This window comes from Pleurodeles waltl, chromosome 7 (genome assembly GCF_031143425.1).
Source record: "Pleurodeles waltl isolate 20211129_DDA chromosome 7, aPleWal1.hap1.20221129, whole genome shotgun sequence".
NCBI classification, from domain to species: domain Eukaryota; kingdom Metazoa; phylum Chordata; class Amphibia; order Caudata; family Salamandridae; genus Pleurodeles; species Pleurodeles waltl.
In genome coordinates, this window is record NC_090446.1 from 308424058 (window position 1) to 308448818 (window position 24761).

Below are 24761 nucleotides of genomic sequence, written 5' to 3' on the forward strand. Positions count from 1 at the left end.
TATATTCCCCGGAGATTGTCTGTAGGATCATTCTCACATGTGCAATATTGCACAACATTTGTATCAAAATAAAGATTCCCCACCTGGAACCAGAGCCACACATGCCTGAAGAGGAGGAAGAGGAGGATGCTGGCCTGCAACAGGAGGGGGAACTACAGAACACGGCCGCTGGTATATGCAGGCGGCAAGAGATCGTAAATAATTTCTTTTGAATATGATCACCTTCACCACTTTAGTTAACAAATTTAAATAAACACCTATTCTTATCACCATATCATGGTCTGGCTATTCCTTTTTGCACACCTTCATCTCTACTTATCAGAATAAGAGTGTTGCCCCATGGAGCATTGCTGAGATACTGAGTAGGACACGGAACATCCCAGAGCTAATGTGATGCCTAACATACAGTGGTCACATACACACACACTCTTAATGACACATATCATGTACATTTCTCCTTTGAAGGCCAATAGCACAGGACCACAACTATTTCACACATACATGTTGAAATCGAGGTCCAACGCAGCATATGGCAGTTAAGATAGTTAAGACACCATCGCTCAATAAGGGGAAAACAAGCCTCATACATGAGGCAGTCAATGTGCTTTGGCATCAGTAACAGGAATGCCTGACCAGACCCTTGACAGCAGTAAGTCCAACTGCATCCAATATTTGCAAGGACCATCTATGACCAGAGTCCCATAGAAGCAGAACAGAAACAGCACAAGTGCCACACATATGAGCAGCATTGCACACATGACATTCCATGTACATGTCAGCCCATTTCCTAACTCCTGACACACCCATGCACCTGGTCACAACCCATCTGTCGGAAGAGGTCCCTGGAATACTAAGATGTGTACCCTGATATTACCTCCTCTACACACACAGACCAACATTAGCAAACCAGTGTGCTACACCCTTTCCTATGGTATGCCATTGTCATAGAACATCTGACTGCAAGGACGTCAGGTCAATTTATACTCTGTCTTCTAGTTTCAAAGCCCTGTCAACACATGTAGATTGCTTCCCCTGTGAAAATGTCTGTTGGCCCTTAGAATGCAAGCCTCACCTACAGGACTGGTGAGAAACAGATGCAGCACACACCTGTGATCACCTCCATGCACACCATCCATTTCAAAAGCACTGCCCCTGATGATGCCTGGAACAACATAGGAGTTGCCATTATGTCAAATACACCGTCAAGCATTGATTCTAATTAAGCCGTGTAGCACAGCCACTGGGTTCATTTGTCACCTTCAAAAACACAGGACATACACAGTTTTACATGTCAACTGTCTAGTTTGTCCTCCAAACAGTCTCAGTCAGACCACTGATTACGTAACTTGTCAAGTGTCTGGATCCTGAATCACCTTGCATTCTGTCAGCCTGACTGGCAACTGTCTGTGCATTACACCAAAGTATCCCTGTGTCCACATATGTACCACACTTGCCTTAGCAAACCTCTCATTCATCAGGGGGCATTGGGCATGGGCTTATTCCATGCATACACAAATACATTGTATAACATCATCTGCCTTTTAACTGTACCATTTGAGTTACATCCTCTAGGAAAAGCAAAATTCATGGCCCATCCCTTGTCTGGGTTGCATTTATGCATGAATGACAAAGTGTGACAGTGTCCCAGGGCTGTAGGCAGGGATTGGGTACGGGGCTTTCAGCACAACCAGCAACCTCTGATAATGTCCATGAATAATACACAAATGTCAGGACCATGACAGTTCACACACAGAATCACAGTGCGCACAACATAGTGATGGGCCGTGTGTGGTGAATAGCTGCGAGAATAATCAGCACAGAGGCTATGATGTTCCCAGATGCAGTGGGAAGTGCAGAGGCCAACTTGTGTAGAAATGTTGTAATGACACCTGCCGGAACATGACACCTGAGACATTATCTCACTCAGCACACCAAGGTTGCCCTGTTGACTGACTCATTACACGTCTTTAGTGACAGGGTGGGACCATCCACATGTTGGTTCACATGTACACATCCACTTTACTCACATTGATCAACCAAGGATACTCAGTAGATACAGGAATAACTGCCACTGACTCATGATGAGTCCTGGACCGAACAGTGACAAATTACACCCCAAAAAATATACAGGATCATCATTGGACCACACACATGAACAAGACACCTATGTGCAATTGATCTCTGGAAACAAGTGGACATGTGCTGTCTTGTATGCTGGTCCACCACAGCCACTTGATAGTTGGGGCTCACTTCTATGGCCTCAACTGTGGTGTCATCATACATTTGAGATTCACCCTTGTCTGTCTGTGCAAACAACATGGTCACCACTTCCTCAATGCATGTGTATGACTCACTGTGGGATTCTCCAAGTAGTTCCTAGGAAGCTCTTACCAATACTCTAGGACAGTGGTTCCCAATCTGTGCGCCGCGGCTCGCTGGTGCGCCATCAAAACTAGCCAGGGGCGCCGCACACAGTTTGGGAACCACTGAGCTATTTATAGCCCTTGGGCCAGTTCGTACAAAATAAAACTACTCAGTTGTAGCAGCTCTTTTTTAATTTTGTCCTTGAGCGCCCTCTGGTGGTTAAACACAACTAAAGGGATTCTACATTTCACAATATTTAAACAGTTATGTTATAACTACATAAAAATGAGACCTGCCCATTTTACTAGGGTTACCGTCAACCAATATTTTCCCCTTACTAAAAAACCCTATGCATGCTGTAATTAAACAACTGTTACATTTTTATTTTTTACAGTTATATATAGAATTACAATACCTTCATTGGCGTCATCCCAATTCTTTTCAGGGAGAAAAATGGATGTACTCCCTAGGCCAGGCTTACATCCCCCACCCGCCAACAAAAAGTAACATAATGGGGAGCCGCAGCCAGTGGCCAATAGATCAAGGGAGCCGTGGGTCGAAAATGTTTGGGAACCACTGCTCTAGGACATAGGATGTAGAAAATGTGGACCATTGACATGAACAAGCGTCTGCCATCCATCTGGTGCATGCTATGTCACATGTGGTGTCTACGTGACCCTAAAACTTGGAAGTACACTTTACGGGTGTTGTTACATGTATGACTAACACGTGCCCTCGCTCATTTCCAATATGACTTGCATCTAAGGTTTGGACACATTGACGTCACATTCATACAACCATATGTAAAGTTATGCTTCATGTGATACACACACACTTGGTCAACCAACACATTAGTTGCCAAAGCACACAATTTGATCCAAAGGCATTTAGGTATTGTACATATGTGCGTCACATTGCTATCCTCTCCTTATGCCAAACATGCACAATTTGTGCAACACATATATGTAGGCCACACTTATGACCATCTATTGCGTCAGCCAACTGTAAAAATACTGTGAAGGGAGTAGTGGATCATGTTCCACTGCAGTATGATGTCACACATGTGATTATACACCATCAACATCATACTGTCTTCAATTAGCCAATATCTGATGTGTCCCAAATGTAACATAACCAAAAAACAAGTAAAAATGCCCCAAACCAGATAATGCACTGTAATTTTGACATCCCTAGCGTTGTGCGTCATTTTTTGTTTACCAAAACTGTATTTGCGTAATTTTTTTTTACGCACAGGAATGAAATTTAGCCCGCATCCAGATATTTGTACAGTCCATGTACCATTATGTGGATGCGGGTTAATATTCACTTCTGTGCGTCAAAACAAATGACTCAAATACAGTTTTGGTAAACAAAAAATGACGCATAACGTGAAAAAGGCGGGACTTTTCATACAGGAAGTGATGTAATAGGATATCCTGTTTACAGTTCATGTACAGTGGGTGTACTTTCACTTTCACTTTGCAGTCTATGATCCTTCTATACTGTGTGGCTGTGTAGAGAGTGTTGCCCTGAGATTTTGTGCTGTTTTTGTCCTGTGTGCTATCTATAGTGTCAATTTGTGAAATAAATACTGTTGGTGTATACTGTACTACTGTGTTTTGTCTACATTTGTCCATTTATCTTGTGTTTTTCTTGTTTGTGGGAGTCTGTTGTGGGTAGTGTTAGTTTGGGGATAGTTGGGCTCTTTTAGTGTTTAGGTTTACTTTTTTTCTGTCTTTGTACCCCTACTTTACCCCTTTTCCCCTTTCTATTTCTTTTACCCCTATTCCATTTAATTTCTAAGTATGTCTGGTGGGCCATGTCTTGGCAGGATGGGGGAAGAGGAGTTGGGGGGGGGGTTCATCTGGCTTGTGACGCATTTCTTACCACTCATGATCCAGGCAGAGGGCAGGGTGATACAGGGGTATCTGACAGAGGCACGCAGAATCCGGTGGGGAAAGGTGCTGCATCACCTGCAGCGTGTGTATGCCAGCCAGAGGAGTGACCACCAGCTGAAGCACAGGTGGACTGACCTCATCACCAGGGAGCAGGATCTCTTGGACCACCTGGGAAACATGATTGGTGGCACTGTTGGTGAGTATAAATTATGTTAATGTTCACGATTAAATGCTCTGTAGTGACATCAGGGGATTAGTACAATGTCTGCCAGCTAACTTGATGACTGTGTGTAATGCTAGGGAAATATAAGGGGATCATTGATGCACTATGGCAAGGATCACAATTGCTAGCTGTCAGGTAGCACGTGCTCAGGAAACTTACAGGTTACTTTTCCATGAAGGAAATTGGTGCGGCCTTTTTGTCAGAACAGCTAACAAAATATGAGCCAATGATGTCTATATATTTGGGTACTATTGACAGAGAAGTACAGATGTACCAACATTTAGGCCAACTATGTTGACACAATTGCTAGACTGACTTTAGAATCACTACATGATGCAGAAAATGAGTGCTGCCTTCACGTCAATTGATAATAGCAAAGTGGCTCAGACATATGTCTCATGTGAGTCTGGTGAGTGTGGAAGGAAAGCGTTCACGGAAGTACTATGAATGTGTGGGATTATTGGGTTCCTTGATCTTATGGGATACATGTCAGTTCTTGATTTGAAAATACTGTGAAAAGGTGTAAGGTGCCCTCAGGTAACATCTTAAGATGTTTTTTGGAATTAGTTGAGCCACAATCCAAATATGGATGGCAGTCTAAGTGTATGCACATGGCATCACATCTCCATGGTTGGTGCAAATCACCATAGCTGGGCCACACCAATTGAATAAACTGTAACAACAGGATGGCTTACAAAAGTCTCTGCCTCTCCCTCTGTACATTGGACCTATGTGCAATAAATGTGTCATGGCCACAAGGCATGTTTGACTGGTAATGCAGTCCTCAAGGAACCAGGCTTTGGATGTCTCTCTTGGATGCACATGATGAGACGATTACACTCCATATTTTTTAGTGCTCACCAATTACGGGGCATGTTTGCAACCACAGGATAGTTAGGTCCAATGTATGTGTGCAGATATGTGTGTAACTGTCACAGGAGACCCATGCTATGTACAAGTTGGCCGTGATATATAAAATGCAGTACCATCATGTCTGAATGGCTGCCATTTCCTTATTCGGCCTACACATTGTAAATGTTTATGAAATTGTTGCACTGTGCACCGATTTTGAGCACATTTCTTCCTTCCATACCTTACAGGTGGACCGGCACCCTACATGGTGGGAGAGGTGGCAACATTTGAGGACCCCGACCACTCCAGTAAGTGTTGATATGTCTGTTATGTGTTGTGTTTGCTGTTTATGGACTCGTGTGAGTTGGACGCATAGCAAGGTGTGATGCGTTGGGCAAGCTTTTCTTTTGTTTTGAGTTTGCCAATGCATATCCAATGGTATCATGTAGGGATTGAAGGACATCCCTGTAGGCCCCACTGTGAGTACATGGGTTAGTCATGTGTATGACACTTGTATCACCAAGAGTTGCAATGGAAGTCAGCCTCAATTTATTCAGCCTGTCAGACCCACATTCTCTAAGATTGTTACAGCAAATATCTTTCCAATAGACATCTGCTTCCCTATTTACCTACGTTATTTTGAAACATTAGGTAGAACCTCCTAGCAGCATGTACTTCCACATGTAGTGCAACAAGTCTGTGGAACCTGAGTGCAATGGTCTAGGTGTGCATGCAATTCATAATCATGGGTGTTCTAGCAACTCTGTGTCTGATGTAAGTCAGGCCTCACTGGAAGTATATGTTGTGTACCAAGTTCTGCATTTCCTGACATGTCTGACCCTATGAGTGCTCTAGGGTTTGCTGACTCCTAATTGTAGATAGACCTTACCTGTGGTGTGTCTGTAGAGACAAACATGTGTGGAGTTTCCTATACACTCCTTGGTGTACATGTTGTTGGCAAATTATAGTTGTGTATCCACCACCCCCCCTCAAACATGGGCATGGGTTTGTGAATGGGGTACCTAGTACTGATGCTACCAGTATGTTACACATACATGTGAATAAGTGACGGTTTGGTCGCATACTAGTATACACACTCAGGTTTGGCACTTGGTACTATACTGGCAAGTCCAGTTACAACTTGCAGACCATGTGGCTTTAGTTTTGCTTTCCGTACACTGACATTTGTAGCCCAGATCTTGGCGGAGGATATGCATCATGATTCTTAGATGATAACTGGCAGAACTCAGATTGCAAATCAAAGCCAGTTATTACCCATCTTGTAGGTTATGGATGTGCTTTGTGTGATGTGACCTTTGTAGTCTGGCCTGCCATATAATTCCTCAGGGACATTCAATGCTCTGTATTGTGATATAAGCTGTTACAGTAGATGTAATGTCTGATAAACTTGCTGTGCCATTTCACACAATGCAGTTACTAATGTAGAATATCTACATTTGTCTTCACAGCTGCTAACATGACTCCAGACCAGGTCCGTGAATTTCACCGCCGGGCCAGGCGATATCAGCACATCCTGCTGGTGGAGTCGGGGTTCCGGATGATGGCCCGGCGATATCGCCATGAACCGGCCTCCGGGGCATGGAGAGCCTTCCCACAGGGTGGGCCTACTTTGCTCACTACAGCCACCACCAGCACAACCACCAATACGAGCCAGGTGGCCCCACCCACAGCTGCCACTGTTTGTCCAACATCTGCTGGACTTCCAGGCCCCAGCATTGCCACCGCTGCAGGACAGCCCACTAGGCCTGGCACCATACCCACACAGACCTCCTCCACCGGTACACAGACTGCCACTGCTCCATCTGTTGACCCTGCAGCCTTCAACTGAATGGACATAAGATGGACAAAGTGCTGCGCAAGTTGAGCCACCTGAGCCGGGACGTGCAGCACATTAACCGGCGGATTAAGTCCATTAAGAGGACCCTCCGGAGGGCCAACCTCTAGACACTTTTTTGATGGACATGATTCCCTCCCCTCCCTCCTCTTTTCTTCTTCTTATAGTTAGTGGGCTTAGGGGGCTTAGTGTTAGGTTAGGTTAGGCTGTTAGTTTAGTTAGTGTTAGTGGGTGTGGGGTGGGGGGCCTGCTTGTTTCTATTTTTACTTATTACATGTGTGGGGGGTGGGTGGGGGGCTATGTTTGGGGTTCTTGTGTGTAAAAAAAAAATATATATACCAAATATATATATATATATATATATATATATATATATATATATATATATATATTTGTATAGGATAGTATAGTATGTGTTTAGGTTAGTATGTGTTGTCCTCCATGTGTCCCCTCTCATAAGGGGGGTGGGGGGGTAGATGTTTATTACGTTTCATTACATGTGATAAGTAAGTGTAGCTTAGGTTAGGTAGGGATAGTTGTGGGTAATGAGTAGTCAGGGTAGATTAGGGTAGGTAAGATTTTTCCCTCAGTTTCCTCATCTGTGATTAGCATTTAATAAATATTTGGTTAACCCTTAATTGTATGTGTTAAATGTACTTGATTGTGGGTTTGGATTCAGTGTACATCAATTTGGTACTATAACATCTGTATTCTATGCTACAAACAAATCCCAACTGAGCTGTATGATTGGCAGCTAGCCAGGCGCTACCTTGCAAAGTGTCGACCCTTCGTTGCAACCACCAATCACAGTTAATATGGATCCCAATGTGTTTCTGTTGATAAGTGTGTTTTCAAAGTCACTAACAGTGCTTCCAGACTTGGTATTGGGGAAACAGTTTTAGGTCTGACTGCAGTGTGATGATCATGCACACCCTTATAAGATGAGTTCTCATTGGCAATCTTGTATTCTTGTCTTCATGACCCTCATACATCATTTGTGACACAGTTCGGCATGATTACCTATTTGTATGTTAACTCAGACCCCTTTATTTGTGCAGTTTTTTTAGTGTTTACTTAGATTAGTGTGGCATGTTTATTGTGTTATTTTTGCATGTTTACAACATTTTGAGGCCACTATTTGATGACTTAGGGGGTCATTCTGACTTTGGCGGGCGGCGGAGGCCGCCCGCCAAAGTCACGCCGTCAGAATACCGCTGCACGGTCAAAAGACCGCCGCGGTAATTCTGAGTTTCCCGCTGGGCGGGCGGGCGACCACCAGAAGGCCGCCCCGCCCACCCAGCGGGAAACCCCCTTCCACGAGGATGCCGGCTCCGAATGGAGCCGGCGGAGTGGAAAGGGTGCGACGGGTGCAGTTGCACCCGTCGCGATTTTCAGTGTCTGCTATGCAGACACTGAAAATCTTGGTGGGGCCCTGTTAGGGGGCCCCTGCAGTGCCCATGCCATGGCTGGCGGTAAGGGGGTCGGAATCCCCATGGCGGCGCTGCCTGCAGCGCCACCATGGAGGATTCCTCAGGCCAGGGGAAAACCGGCGGGAAACCGCCGGTTTCCCTTTTCTGACTGCGGCTTTACCGCCGCGGTCAGAATTGGCCTGGATGCACCGCCAGCCTGTTGGCGGTGCATCCGCGGTCCCCGGCCCTTGCGGTCCATGACCGCCAGGGTCGGAATGACCCCCTTAGTTATCCCCTGAGGAAGCATTCTTCTGTCCAACACAGCATGGTGGTGTATGGTTTCTCACTTCATCCGATTTGTCCCTCAGGATGGGCAGAGTATGATGCAATCATGGGCACTGTGCAGAATTCTCTGACTACATATTATCAGGACGGTTGTATTGACAAGCTACGTAATTTGACAGTAGGCACATTTCAGTTATCTACTTCACAGTTGATATGTCACATTACCCAGAGACAGATTTGTTGTGTAAGTGCTATTTATTGAAACGTGCTGTAGCGCTATCTGTACATTGGAGGGTTTCAAGGACCTTTTGGATAGTCTCCTGGGGAATGTTTATCGGCTCGTCATCCATGTCATCAGGGAAATCTGGGACAGGCATATCGGCAGGAGATCCATCTTCCTCTGCAATGAAACAGGGTACAATTAGTGTGTCTGTGTTGTGGCAATTTTGATGTGACGTGCCTGCCTTTTGATTAATTCACTTTGTGATCTTGTTTTGTGTTAATTTCTCCAGTCCTTCAGATGGGCATTCTTCAAGGCCTATGGCCCACCTGTGTGTCGCATGTATGTATTTGAGTTATCAGACTTGTCAGCTCCATTGCCTCTAGGTGTTGGTTTATGCCAAATAGAGAATTGCCACCTTCTTGTCCTACTCAACCCTCCGTGTACATCCATTCTCATGGTGAGACCTTTCACTGGCTGTGGGTGTTCTGATGGCCCTGGCAGCACACTGAACAATCTGGACCTGCCCCAATCTCTGATCTTTCACATCCACTTAAAAGTAATTGAAATGTGGCATATCCTATGCATGGCAATGTTATGATCCGATATGGATGTTGACATTGGTAATGTGTCCTGCTGATGTTGGGGAATGTGTGTTACATTGGATTGCCCTGATAATCATATCAGTGTCCTATTTCCTCCTCTGACAGTGCAGATGTTTTTCAGTGACCAGTTACATGGGTCCCCTCCTCAATGCTGTTGTCTGAGCAGTATAACATTTGGGATGTTGCATTGTTACCCAGGCACAGGATGGACCCTGACATATGCAGCATGGCTGTGTCCTTTGTGCTGTGTAGCTCCTATTGCTGTTTACATTGGCTGATGTTTGCGACAACTATGGGCATTGACATTTGAGACTACGGGGGTCTTTGTCTTGTTTCTGGGGATTGTGGCAGTTGTCATCCTCACCCCCTAATTTAGGTGTGTATGATCCATGGGGAGGTTACTGCCATTGGCTACTTGAGCTGCACACAGAGCAGAGGTGGTAGTGGCAACTGTTGTCGCAGTTACATTCCAGTTGTCGGTATGGCTAGAGGTTGTTAATAGGGCCCTAGTTAATGTAGGGGGTATGTTGGCTGACGTGTGCCGGGATGTCAGTTTGACGCAGTGGCCTTCCCTCCTGGCGTGGCTTTCCCTTTGCTCCATCGTTGGCATGACAGCATGCCCCCATGGGACTGTTGTTGGTGTTGTGTAATGGTGTGCCCCAGGTCTTCTCAGAACGGGCCATGCCCCCCTGCCATGCCCCTTTACCCATGCCACTCCATGTATTAGATGACTTCCATGCATTTAGTGGTCGGTATCCCCCCTGGTTGTAGATGACATTAGTGAATTTTAATTCCCCGTGCACCTTACTGTGCATGTGCGTTGTCTCCTGGTAGTCTGCGCTGTCCTGTCCGAGAAACCCTGTGACGATCTCCTCAGGGATGACGGCTGCGACCATCTCCTCCATGTGGTCCAGGGCCTCCTGGTGTGCTGGACTCCCCCCTCCAGTCTGCAGTGCTGCCTTCCTGTTCCTGGCCATCTTTTCCTTGGTCCTGCGCTTGCAGTCATGCCAGCGTTTCTTGCACTCGATGACAGTTCTGCGTACTTCAGCCACACTGTTAGTCTTGTCGACAATTTGTTGCCAAATGGCCTCTCTCCTACTGATTGGCAACTTTGATGTGACAAACAGTTGGTGCTGGTGTTCTGTCACCTCTTTAACCAGAATTTCCTGCTCCTCTGCACTAAAGCGACACTTTCTTTTCTTTTTAAAAGTGTCCTGGTTCTAGTGTGGGTCCTACTGGCTGGTTCCTGGTCTGCTGTCATCTTCCTGGGGTCTGTAGTGACATCTGGGATCCATTTTGGCTCTCCTCTGGTGAAATGACAGTGTTCGCTGTTTTTTTTTACGCCATTGCGTCAAAAAAACCGGCGCATATCCGGTTTGCGGTGTAGTAAAGCGACCCACAGTCATTTCCGCCATGTTAACGTCGTTTTCCTTTACGACTTGACGTTGTGGTGTGCGTCAAAGATAATGAATCCCACCTGTTTGCGCCGCCGTGCGTCAAAGTATAAATGTGACGCCCGCACGGCGCACCAAAATGCCGTTAGCCGGCGGTAATATTTTTGACGCAAAACTGCGCCGGTGCAGTTTTGCGTCAAAAAGTATAAATATGGGCCAATGACTCCCACCTGTTGTTTGCGCCACCGTGCGTCAAAGTATAAATATGATGCCCGCACGGCGCACCAAAATGGCGTTAGCCGGCTGTAATATTTTTGACGCAAAACTGCGCCGGCTCAGTTTTGCGTCAGTTTTGCATCAAAAAGTATAAATATGGGCCTAAGTTAATATATTTGCCCGCGCTTGCTCAATATCAACACAACCTTCTAGTCTGTCTTCTGCATCCTAGTACGTAATCGCTGACTTACCTGTCTTGACTTAGGAGAACGTATTATGCTTTCAAATATATAGTTCCTTGCTCTCCAACCCTCACTTGGGACACACCGCTTTCCAGAGGTGTAATTTACGGTTGACGAACTGGGACTAAGAGCAATGGAAATGATTCTGATGCATCAGAGAGGGTAAAATGTTGCAAACCGGATTTCCTAAGATTTTTTTTACCTTCCGCACAATTAACAGCTAGTTAACATCTGCTACTGGTGGGGTCTGTCTGTCTATGTTTGTACCTCCACCTGCCTCCGGAGTAAAACCTCTCTCCAATTTATTAGGTGTCAGCTTGAATTCTTGTGCCATCAGCGACCCCTCTTCAGCTACTCTGAACTTTCTTCTGCACTCTGTGTTTGATTCTGTGAAAATATATTTAATTACAGAGGGAGACAGCAGCAACACAATGAGAAGTCAATGCAAGTGACTAAAAAATGGTGGCAAAACAGTGTGGACAATTTGACAATGAAGTCAGCTTCCAGAGACCCGAGAAAGGTGCATCATACATTCTGCCTTCACAGAAAAGACCCCAACCCTTAACTTATAGAGAGGCTCTAAATAGGGGTGGTGGCCATGGTACTTGATTTCCCAAACACTCCATGATGTTGGCAGTTGATGCAAAGATAGTTACTGTTATAGACCTTAAGACTTGGCTGGTAGGTTCTAATGTTTAATTTGTAAAATCGTTTCTGTGAAGACCTATTGGTAAATTGTATTAGCTCCAAACTCATCTAGATCTATAATGCACAATCAGTCAATTTTGTCAAGGTAAACCAAGTGGGTTAAATTTAAGTGCCAAATCAGATTTAGGAGCCAACTACATCTTCACAGATAGACACCTTGTGCAATATTGTGATCTAAAAATACATTTCTGTTTGAAACCTGGCCCCCAAAAACACGTTTAGGAGATTATTTCATTATATCTCTTAGTGAAAGATCACAAAACAGGAGTCCCTTTAGTAGGGTTGTGCGTAATTTGCAGTAGGCGCTGAAATGCATCCTCACATCCACTTTGGACACAAAGGTGCATTCGGGCTAGTGCAAAAAATTAAAAGCAACTCAAATAACACTGCTCACATTCTGTAGTATGAGCTGTTCCTGTGTATTCGAACTGCGCATTCGATTACATTTTTCTCGCAAACAGCACACAGTTGTACTGCGTGCCATAATAGTGTAATTTCAAGAATTTTATATAACAAGAGTAACGCGAAATTCCCGAAATTACACTAATTACACAAGCGTAACACAAATTTTGCTCTCCCCTACTTTTTTGGTTCATAGAAGGTGAGTCCATTAGAGGATGGCAGAGTCTGTTTTCCTGGCAGTCTTTCTTTTATGATCTTTGAGTAAGCTATATTTTTCACAAATTTAAAGGACTTGTGCTACCAAGAATCTTAACCATCAAAGAAACCTAGATAAATTGTTACTATACTCTTAGGTGTACACAAGTAGTATTTTTTTATGATATGCTCACAGTTTTATTAATCAATTGTATTTGCTGGTGTTAAACAACGATTTTCTCACATCTTTTGAAGCACAAATGTTGATCATAATCATACGTTTTTATCTTGTTTTCCCCACTGCAGATTCCAAAGGATTTCAAAATACGATTGAACACTTCATCCATTGGAACGCTGATCCCTCAGGAAAGTGGTGGTATGGATGGGGGGAAGGGGCAAACAATTCAGGAACAATGTATAAGGACAGTAAGAAAATTAGGGCCAGATGTAGCAAAATAATAGTTTGCGAGTTGCAAATAGCGAGTCACAGCGACTCGCTATTTGCAATTCGCAAAATATTATGCAGAAAGGTGTCTCAGACACCTTCTGCGACTCACTATGGGGTCGCAAAGACACACCTCATGAATATTAATGAGGTGGGTCGCAGTTTGCGACCCGATAGCGAGTCTAGGCACTCACAGGGATGGTGGCCTGCTGGAGACAGCAGACCACCATGTCCGTGACTGCTTTTTGAATAAAGCAGTTTTTTTTTTTCTTTTTGCAGCCCGTTTTCCTTAAAGGAAAACGAGCTGCAAAAAGAAAAAATTCCGAAACCATTTGGTTTCGTTTTTTTTTTGAGTAGGCAGTGGTCCATAGGACCACTGCCTACTCTGAAAAAACATTTTTTTGAGCATTCACAAAGGGGAAGGGGTCCCATGGGTTGCCATCCACTTCAAGTGTCACAAACCAACTCTGCATGGCGATGCGGTCGCAAATAGGAAGGGAACACCCCTTCCTATTTGCGAGTCGCAGCCTCAAATTGCGAGTCAGTACTGACTCGCAATTTGAGGTTGTGCATCGCATTAAGCCTTTTGCGCCTCGCAAACTGCGTTTTTCTCAGTTTGCGAGGTGCAAAAGGCTTCCTACATCTGGCCCTTAATGTTTACCGTACAGACAATAAATCATCATCACATTCCAGTTTGGTGAGATCAGTTTCTATGGTGATGTGGTTGATTACTTCTTGTTGTTGGCCAGATCCATATCAATCAATCAGTCAAAAATTTCAGAGCGTGGTGCTGTCACCCCTGGAGATATCTGGGCCCTGGTGTGTGATGTCTCTGTTGAAGAGCTAGGTCTTGAGTCTCTTCCTGAAGTCCGCAAGTGAAGGTGCAGTTCGGAGGGGGAGGGGTAGGCCTTCTAGGCCTTGGCGGCGAGATAGATGAAGAAGTGGCCACCGCTAAGACTACATCTAAATCTGTGTGTGTGTGTGTGAGGGCTAGAGAGGAGGAGCGCAGGTGTCTGGGGGTGGGGAGGCATGGAACTGTAGTCGGTGGTTGATGCAGTCTAGTCCTTGATCGTTTAATGCTTTGTCGGCATGAGTGAGGAGCTTGAAATGACATCTCTTCTGGACGAGGAGCCAGTGGAGGTTTCTGAGGTGGGTGATGGTGTGGGCGTGTTTGTGGAGGTCCACAGCAAGTCTGGCTGCTGTGTTCTGTATGGTCTGCAGTCTTCTTAGGACCTGGGAGGAGATGCCAGCATAGAGAGGGTTGCCGTAGTCAAGGTGGCTGGTGACGAAGGCCTGGGTAACAGTTTTACTGATGTGAGCTGGGACCCATTGAAGATTCTGCATAGCATGCGGAGGTTGTGGAAGCAGGAGGAGGTGATTGCGTTGATCTGGCACTTCATGATTAGTTTGCTGTCAAGGACAATGCACGTGTGGTCCATGGGAGCATTTCCAAGTTCTCCTGATGCTGCCGTCCAGCACCTGCAGATCCATAGAGCTTTCAGAGTGATTTTTTTATGCCTTGTTTTCAATCTACGTATTATTTTCTTCATAAATATACAGGTGCAAGACACATTTATTCAAAAAATATATGTGATTCTGACCCTTTGTTCATCACAGAGATACTTTAAGTTGATGCTGCATACTAAGAAGAGATTGCACACCCTAAAGAATTTCCTGATGGTTCCTTGTCATTCAATGTTAGTTATGTAGCAAGTTACTACATACAGTAGATTCCTCTGTGGTATCTAGTGAGTCATAAGGTGTGGAACGCAGAAACATCTGATGACCCACATTACAAGTGGTCTTTTCAAATCTCGGTTGTCTCCCCATCCCAGATTGGTGGTGAAGTTGAGGGACGAGTGTTTATGCTATTGGCCATTAGTAGTTCTTAATTGTCCTTCCCTTTTTTATGCACCCTCAATTCTGGTCTAGCACATTTTCATGGGAGGTGCTTATAGTTATAACAACAATAAACAGTTCAGTATAGAGAAAAAAAACATAATCAGGACATCGGAATTATGTTGGCTGACCTGAACTTCATCGTGTAGCCCAATGCATTCAAAGGCCTTGGCGGGACTCCTGCCACAATCACAATATTCCAATGTTTTCATATCCCGCTTGTGAAGAGAATTTTAATCCCTTTAATTATGCAATGTTTTAACGTCATTGCAATCCTTCTTTGGGGGCTCGGGTTACATGGGCCTGCTCATGATAAAAGACAGTAAAGACTGTTCAACCCTTGGAGACCGCATCATCAGGCTATTACAAACAACTGCAAACATAAAAAATACTAAAGTACTTGTTCAGATCTGCATAGTGGGCCAGTTTATTCTTTACCAGAGTTGTATGTGGGAGGCTATGACTAACGAAATGCGGAGTAGAAATTGAAGCCCCTCTATCAACAATGCTGATAGCCTGTTTCTTTGGCCGGATCTGTACCTAAGCTGTATGGATTAATTTTTAAAGTGTAGAAGTGATCAACAAGGGTATTTAACCACAGAATAGGTTAAATTCTGCGCAGCGGGATAAAACATCATTAAACGTCATTTGTTGATTTGGCGTCGAGTTGTTTTATTTTTCTGCAAATTGTCTGTAACATGGAATGGGATCTGTCTAGATAAGTAGGTTTTACTATGTAATACACCTATCAATCTAGCTATAAAAGAGAACCAGAGAGCTCAAGTCAGGAAATTTAGTGTTGCTGGTGTTGTAGGGTGCTTTATATTAGAGCTGCTCTCGATCCAAACTTGTGAACTACCCAGACTATGTTTATATATATTTAGGTGTGTATATATATATCTATATATATATATATATATAGATATATATATAGATATATATGCACATATATCCATATATCTATCTCTCTCTCTCTCTCTCTGTATATATATATATATATATATATATATATATATATATATATATATATATATATATATATATTAGCCAGTGGCAGTTGCTACTGGGTATAGTTATAATTAGCTCAGCTTTTCCATAAAAAAAATGTTTTGTTTGTTTGTTTTGTTTATACCTTTCGCACCATTTTATGAATCTCTTGTTTGCCTACTTTCTGCATGGAAATCCAGGGTGAACCATCAAGTGGGAGCGGGAAAAAAAGGGGGGTCCCTAGATGCAAAATCCCAATGTATATTCCATAGACTTCTTCAAGAAGTGCTACCGCAAAAACTACTGAACGGAATAACACTAAATATGGAAAGAAGCTAGATCTTGGACCACAGCTTGTGCTTTTTGTGATTTGGTGTAAATTCGTTCAGTACATGTTTAAGAAATTAATGTTAAAAAATGTTTGTTGATCTGGACAGTTACATTCAAGGGAATCTCGGAGGAGTCATTCAAAACTTATTTTGGAAAACATAGTATTTTGATTGGCCCTGGGAGCTTTCTTTCCCTGGGGCCACCTCATTCCCGCTGGTGTGAGTGCTCTGATTGGCTGCCGACAACATGAGAAAAATGTTGCTGGCAGCCATTACAGGACTCTGGCACCAAGTCCCCTGTCTGGAACTTGAAAAAAAAAGAACTTACTTAAGGGGACATGGTAGGGATACCATGCCCACTAGTCCTTATGGAGGGAAACCAGATAGACCCCCCAAGGGCCAAAATTTAAAAACAATGGCAGTTTTTGCCACAATACCACAATACTCCAGTTGGATCAGAAAAAAACAATTGCAGCTGGGGCTTATTGTTTAATTAATGGAAGTACAGTTCGCAGCCCCACTCCCTAAGGCATATTTGGCCCTGTGGACACCATCCCATGGGCTGATTTAATAAATATGGGGAAGGGGTGCTTGTACCCCCGTTCCCAAGCTGTATTCAACCCCAAGGACCCCATCATCCGGGGCCTGAAGTATTTTTTAAGGTGAGGGGGCTGTGCAGCCCCACTCCCTGAGCCTTTATCAGCACTGATATAGGCGGGAAATAGATCAAAAGATTGCTCCCGCCTGGAGGAAGCAGCATCAATAGTTGCTTCTTCTGGGTGGGATCAATACTGGCTCCAATAGCATTTGGGGAGCCAGCTGACCCTGCGGTTGCTCTGGGCTCCCCTCCTTGCCCCTTACATGTTGATTGTGGTTACCCTGGGTGGGCACCGGTGCATCTACTCATATTAGAGACAGTCCCAGGGGATAGGGTACCCGGGGCCATAATAGGCTTGGGATGAGGGCTGGGTGGCCCCCATCCCCTTAATTAATGCCGTGGGCCAATGGAGATGTGGGCCACGGGCCTGAAAGCAACTCGCAGAGGGGGGACACATGCCCCTTTCCTTATCAAAATTATTCTGCTGTGGAGGATGGGGTCTCAGAGGCTGAAAAGCCTCGGGAGGGTCATGAGCCATGTGCCACCCTCCCCATAAATACTATACCTGGCCCAAGGAATGATGTCCCTGGGGACATAATAGGTTCAGGGAGAGGAGCCATGCCATCCTCCATATCTCTTTAAATTATACATGGCACTGTAGTGGAGTCTCCACAGCCTGATGAGGCTCAGGAGGGTGGACATGTGCCTCCCCTACCACATATATATATATATATATATATATATATATATATATATACGTCTATAAAAGTTGCTCCTTACGCCACAACGCGGCAGACCAGGAAGGGGTAGCAACCCCCTATTGCATTCCAATTATCTTCATCTTACTTCGAGCGATCGATATCCGCTGAGAAAAGACAAAAGTCCCATTCACATATGGCCTGCTAACGTGTGTCTTTAATGGCACACACACCACTCGACGTGTTTCACAAACTGAGTTTCCTTGTTCACGAGCAACAAACGTCGTGATAGTTTCTGTTTATGTTCCACTACTCCAACTTACAATTGACACAGCAAACGGACTACATAGTGTTCTATACCAAGCAGGACCATAACGATTGCGGCCATCTTTCAATGGCTAAATTTTGTAAATTAACAATAACAGAGGCAATTCAAAAGGCTATGAAAACATTATAGGACAGGTTACTTTGTATTATAATCCTGGCAAATACATTACAAAGGTAAAATGTTACTGGCAACAAATGCTACAACACTTTTATCCCTGTCAGAATTCACAATCCAATTATCACTAAAGCTGTAAATTCATCCACATAAGAGCAAAATATTGGTGGCCATCTTGGAGTGCCTATCATACGCTAAATGATAATGGTTACAATTTAAATAACGCCCATAATTGTTTTGCTCATAATTTTTATAATCATGCCCAGTGGGCTTCATATTACCTCCAAGAAAATTGCATGCTTTAGACTTATCTACACCAATGATTAATAAAATCATGTAGAAAAAAGAAAGAAAACAATCTTTCATCCATATTAAACACTTTAGCACATGTTGTGACTGAAATTTACCAACTGTAAAACATTTTTCTTAAATTGACAAGCTAATTCATTTATTAAACCCATATAAAAGGCTATAATAGCTCTTTTGTGTTCCATCATTCTCGTACTCATCCTGCTTGGAATTCAGTCAATATGTCCTTTTGTGCTCTACCACCACAGTGACTGTAAAAAACAAATAACAAATATAAAATATAAAACTGACTTTAAAAACATTTAAAACATGCTACTGACGTGGCCTGAAAACAAACAATCAGATCATATAAAAGGACCCTATTTCTCAACTAGAAACATTGGTATATGCCCATATTTTACTTCAAACAACAAAGCACCTATTTTTATGACCAACTAAGAAATACTAATCACCTACATGTACTGCCAACTCCTCATGCAAGTTAAGACCTGTTGCATGGTGTATTGAAACTTATAAAATATTTTGACTCTAATCTTCTCAACAGTAGAGTTCTATTACCTCCTCTTTTACTGATTGTAATTCTATCCAGAACTACAAACCTCATTAAGTTGACTTTCTTTGAATGAAACTCCTTAAAGTGTCTAGCTACTGAATACGTTTTATCCTGATTTACAATAGCTGGGGCATGTTGCAATACCCGTTTCTTTGCTCCATGAACAGTACTTCCAATGTAAAGTGTATTACAAGGACACAGTAATGCATAAACACAATAATCTGAAAGGCAAGTTAAATGTTTCTTAATAATATATGGTTTCAAAATTGTAGGAAAGTTCACCGTTTTGTGTTCACACTGTGCCTACAAGCTTTACATTTCCCGCAAATTTAAAACCTTGCACTGGATTATCAATTTACTCTTGTGGTACTAAACTTCTTCTCAAGGAAACATTTAGAGAAGTACTTCTCCTAAATGTAAATAAAGGAAAATCACCTACATTTCTAGAAAATGTATCATCAGTTTTTCAAAACTGGCCAGAATGTACTGAAAATCTTTCTCACTTCACTGGTACTGTCATGATAAGTTGTAATAAACCTAATAGGTTGTTCTGTATCTTGATTTTTATTCTTCATGACTAACAGGTCATTTCTCTTAATATGAGAGACTTTTTGAATCACCATATAAATCATAGATTTATTATATATGTATATATATATATATATGACAAACGTTCCCTGTGACTAATAACAAAAGAGCTCCAGCACGCTCAGAATCATTCAAGCAAAGGCTTTATTCCAAAGCATGGAGCAAAAGGCGTAATACATTTTGGCTGTCAAAGCAGCCTTCCTCACAACCAACATTAGACTCCCTCAATCCATTGATACAAGGCAACTGTGTCCCTAGTAGATGATGTGTTGCCTGACTTCCGTCTGTCCCATAAATATAAACAAAACATTAATTTAAAAATGCATGCCAAAAAAACCAATTCATGTTCATTAGCCACAAATGGAAGAATATGTTTACAATCAATGTAAAATCATCTCATACTTCAAATATGACAATTCAAATATTGAAATACAATTACTAAAATGGCAACGTGTTTCTGAGAAAATTAACAGCCCCACTGGGCCTTATCCACTGGACAAATCTAACATAATACTGCTGTAAACATTAAATTGCTAGTGCATATGAAATCTATGATCCTTCTACATTATCTCATATGTACCATTATACAGATGAAGTAAATAATAAAATAATAACTTGATAGTCTGCATTGCACATAGAATCAAAAACTAATTCATTAGAACATTCAAGTGCTATGCCTTGTGGTTAATTCCTACTCACATGGAAAATCTAAATCTAAAACATGGTGCTATAGGACACAACCTCACTAGAAAGGCTATACATCCGACATATATCCGGGGAGGTTTTGGTAATACAGGTATGAAAACAAAACTGCATTATAAATGAACAAACAGGTCTTTGTGAATATTAAGACCCTGCAGGCCTTTGTATCCAACATGAAGACATACCTAGACTCAAGTCTCCTCAGTTGCTGTTGTCTATTGCACCCTCACCTTCTTTTGGGAGCAGTGTCAAGTACAAAGTATCTAAGTTCACTGACCTGGCCATTATGGGCTTCATACATACATAGAAAATACATTGGAAAATACATAGATGGGCTTTCAATATTTTACTTCCTACGTAGAGCATGGGACAAGGGCATTTAAGTACATATATGGAAAACTTTGTTCTACAGTGCAGATTCTTATTAATATGAATGGGCTGATCAAATAATGACACAAAAGAAGTGTTAACCCCAAATTCACAAGCTTTGCACCTGTGGTATTCCCTGAATCCTGGACCTTCCCTGATACATTCAGGACTGCTCACTACTGGCTTTGTGAAAAGTTACCAATGGCCTCACTGGTATCTTATCTCCTAGTACTGGGTCATTTGTAATCAAATGCCAGTGTCTATTGAGGATGACTCTCAATTGAATATGTAACACACTGAAGCCACTGATCATCCGCAGAGGTTGATTCTGCCAAACAGGAGCTGTTCCCTCGATTTCTGATTTGCTCTTATTTTGCGCCTGCAATAACCAATTAATTGTAACCTCTATCGTCAAATCTGCTACCTAGCTCATCCTGAGCACTCATAAGTCGTTCCTCATCACTACAAATTCCACGCACATATACATTCTCATTGTAGGGAATGCTATATTTCAACTTATTTGGATGAAAGCTGCTGGCATGCAATATGCTGTTGTTTTGCAAAAGGTTTTGGTGCGTATCTTACTTTGCTTGACAAAAATTATGAGGTCTAAGAAACAGATTATGTGTTTGCTCACATGTGTAGTAAAGCACAGATGCATATTATTTTGATTGATTCCTTCTGCAAAACAGTGAACTGACTGTTCGGACCCTTTCCATATGACAAAAGGTTTGTCAGTGAAGCACGTCCAAAGAACAATATTGTCTGCAATTTCAGATTCATATTCAACAGCTAGCACCTGCCCATATGCAAATTAGCATAGCTGGGGGCGAAGCAGGTGCCAGTTGCGGTACCTCTCTACTGTCTGTAAATCTTATCACCAAACAGAAAAATATTATTATGTAAGCACTAATGTGCCATCTCTAACACTATCTGGGTATGTTTGTATAAAGAGATGTGCCTAGTGCTCAAAAATGTTCCACTGCCCTCAACCCATCTTCATGTTTGATGCTTGTATACAGGGAAGTCACAGTGAATGTCATCAACCCAAAATCATCCTCCCAACCAATGTCATAAATTCTCCACAAGAAATCCCCTATATCTTGGATGTAAGAGGGTACATTTCTCACTAGGGGTTGCAAACAGTAGTCAATAAACTTAGAAGTATGTTAACCCCCACCCCTTTAGCAGAAATAATAGGGCATCCTGTCGGATTGTGGACATCTTTCTGAACTTTTGAGAAAAGGTAAAAAACTCGAAGAATGGGAATATCAACTCTCAAAAACTGGTATTCATCTTGTTTGATCAAACCAACTCCTCTCCAATTCCCAAGTTCAGACCTAAAAGCTGAATAAACACTCTTCACTGCCCCATAGTCTATTGTGCAATAACAGCTCTCTTCATTCAATTGACTTAACGCCTCATAGAAAAAATATGGAAAGCGGACAGAGGACTACATTCCCTCCTTTGTCTGCCTGCCGCATGACCACATCATGCCTATTTTTCAATTTAGTAATGATTCTCCTATATTTCAACGTGTCACTTATTCCTTTCCCTTCCACTTCTTGTCCATATGCTTTTGCAGACTTATAAGCTCCTGTGTCACCACTTCCGAGAACACCTCAATGGCATCTTTTGGCAGTGTCGGGGTAAAGATGGATTTCGGCTTGAAGTCCGTAGTGGGCCTCTCATATATATCCAAACCTTGCTGTTAAAGTAGGAGCTCCTCAGAAATGTGCTTCTCTTACTCATTCATCCTTTGCAAATCTTCCAGTTCTCTTATAGGGGAAATATCAGATACCAGTAAGTTAATTTCCCGCCTCTCCAACCGACATGGGACATCCTGTGCTTGCACTACTCTCACTGCACAACATTTCTTCAACTTAAGTTTCCTCATAAATTTAAACAAATCAATCCGAGTCTGACAGCAATCAAAATGCGCTGGTGGACAGTTGGATAGTCCAAGGTTCAGGACTTTTTGCTCCCCCTTATTGAGTAGTGTAGGAGGCTGGCCTGGTTTGAAGTGGGTACCTTGGGTACTTACACCTTATACCAGGTCCAGTTATCCCTTATTAGTGAAGTAGTAGTGTTCTAGCAGCTTAGGCTGATAGAGGTAGCTATAGCAGAGCAGCTTAGGCCGAACTAGTAGACATGCAAAGTTCATGCAATACCACTTATAGTTACACATTACTTATACACAAGTAAAGACAATACTCAGTGTTACCAAAAATAAAGCTATTTATTTGGGTGACAGTACCAAAAATATCTTAAAGACAATACTCCTTCTGGAGGTACTTATTATACACAATATATACACTAGACACCAAAATTAGACACGTAAATAGTCATAGAACAATGCAAACAGTAGGAAACCCTATAGAATGCAATGGGAGAAAATAGGTCAAGGGGCAACACAAACCATATACTAAGAAAGTGTAATGTGAATCACAAATTCCCCCCTAGACAAGTGTAGTGTGTGCAGAATCTCTGGGAGAGTAAGAATACAGTAAAGGTAAGTAAATTACCCCACCCCAGACCCCAGAAAAGCAGGAGTAAAGTACTGCAAGTTTCCTCAGGACACACTACACCTCGTTTTTGGGATTTTGCAGCAGCCAACTAAGTCTGCAAAGAGCAACTGCTGGATTATTGGACCTGAAGACCTGCAAAGGAAGAGGACCAAGTCCAGAAGTCGAAAGAAGTTCCAGGAAGGACAGGAGCCCCTGCCAACCCAAAAGAGGGTGCAAAAGAAGAGTCCCCAGTTAGTTGAATACTGCAGAAATGCACCCTAGGACGATGCCAGTGGGTTCCTGCATGATGAAAAAGATGTCCCACAGCGTGAAGATTGTTTCAGATGAGATTTCGTATTAGAAGGTGCCAACAAGCCTTGGCTACGACAAAAGTGAATTTTTCATCAAAATGGCACTGGATTGACCCAGGACCGACCTGGGGGCCTAAACTCTGTGTGAGGAGGAAGAGGGGGCTCCCAGCACTTTAAAGAGTTCTCAGGATGTCAGCCAGCACCCCTATAAGCCACAGGATCCAGGTTCAATGGAGGTGCAAAATGTGGTTGATGCAGCACAACAAAAGAAGGTCCCACGCCGCCGGAGAACAACTCAGCGAGTTGACTATCACAGGGTGGCGTGCTGGGGACCTGGGCCAGGCTGTGAAGGAATTTGCAAAGAGTGCACAGAGGCTTCAGGAGGTGAAGAAGACACAACACACAGAGGTACCGTCGTTCTCGGGGAAGGCAAGGTCTTACCTCCTCCAAATTGCGTCAGCAGGACCCCAGGACAGTCTATGTCAATTATGTCCACCTTCTGTGTCCTTATGAGCATGCTCGTCATTGTGAGAGGAGTCCTAGGGTACCGGTCGTCGTCTTGGAAGATGCCTGCTTGGAGCAGGGGAGTGACTCCATCACTCCACTGGAGCCTTCTTCAGTTCTTCTGGTGCAGGATGATGACAGTGAGTCCCCAGAGCATGCCCACCATGGAAACTGTTGCAGTTGCTGACTTGGAGCTGAGGTTGCTGAAGAAAAGTGTCTCTTGTAGACACTTTGTTGCAGTTACAGCGTTTCTTGGTGCAGGCTGCCGTTGATCTGAGGTCCGAAGAGTCTGAAGTTGTTGCAGAGGATTCCTGATGGAAACTTGCAAGCAGAATCTGAAGAGGACCCGTAGGAGAGACCCTAAATAGCACTAAGAGGGGGATTGGCTACCTTATCAGTTATGGACCTATCAGGAGGGGTCTCTAACGTCACCTGCTGGCCCTGGCCACTCAGAGCCCTCCAGAGTGCCCCCACACCTTGCAAAGCAAGATGGCTGAAGTCTGGGACACACCAGAAGAGCTCTGGGCACCACCCCTGGGGTGGTGATGGACAGGGGAGTGGTCACTCTCCTTTCCCTTGTCCAGTTTCCCACCAGAGGAGGGGAGAAGGGGTCCATGAACTGGTGTAGACTGAGTTATGCAAGGAGGGCACC

At 43.4% G+C, this 24761-nt stretch overlaps 1 protein-coding gene across 1 annotated transcript in view; it reads left to right on the forward strand.

Moving 5' to 3' along the window:
- Nucleotides 1-24761, forward strand: part of LOC138304050 (bactericidal permeability-increasing protein-like) — a 324414-nt gene that overhangs the window by 178357 nt on the left and 121296 nt on the right. The window contains exon 9 of the mRNA XM_069243745.1: nt 13175-13231. Within this exon, the coding sequence (XP_069099846.1) occupies nt 13175-13231 (57 nt within the window). The remainder of the gene's footprint in view (nt 1-13174; nt 13232-24761) is intronic.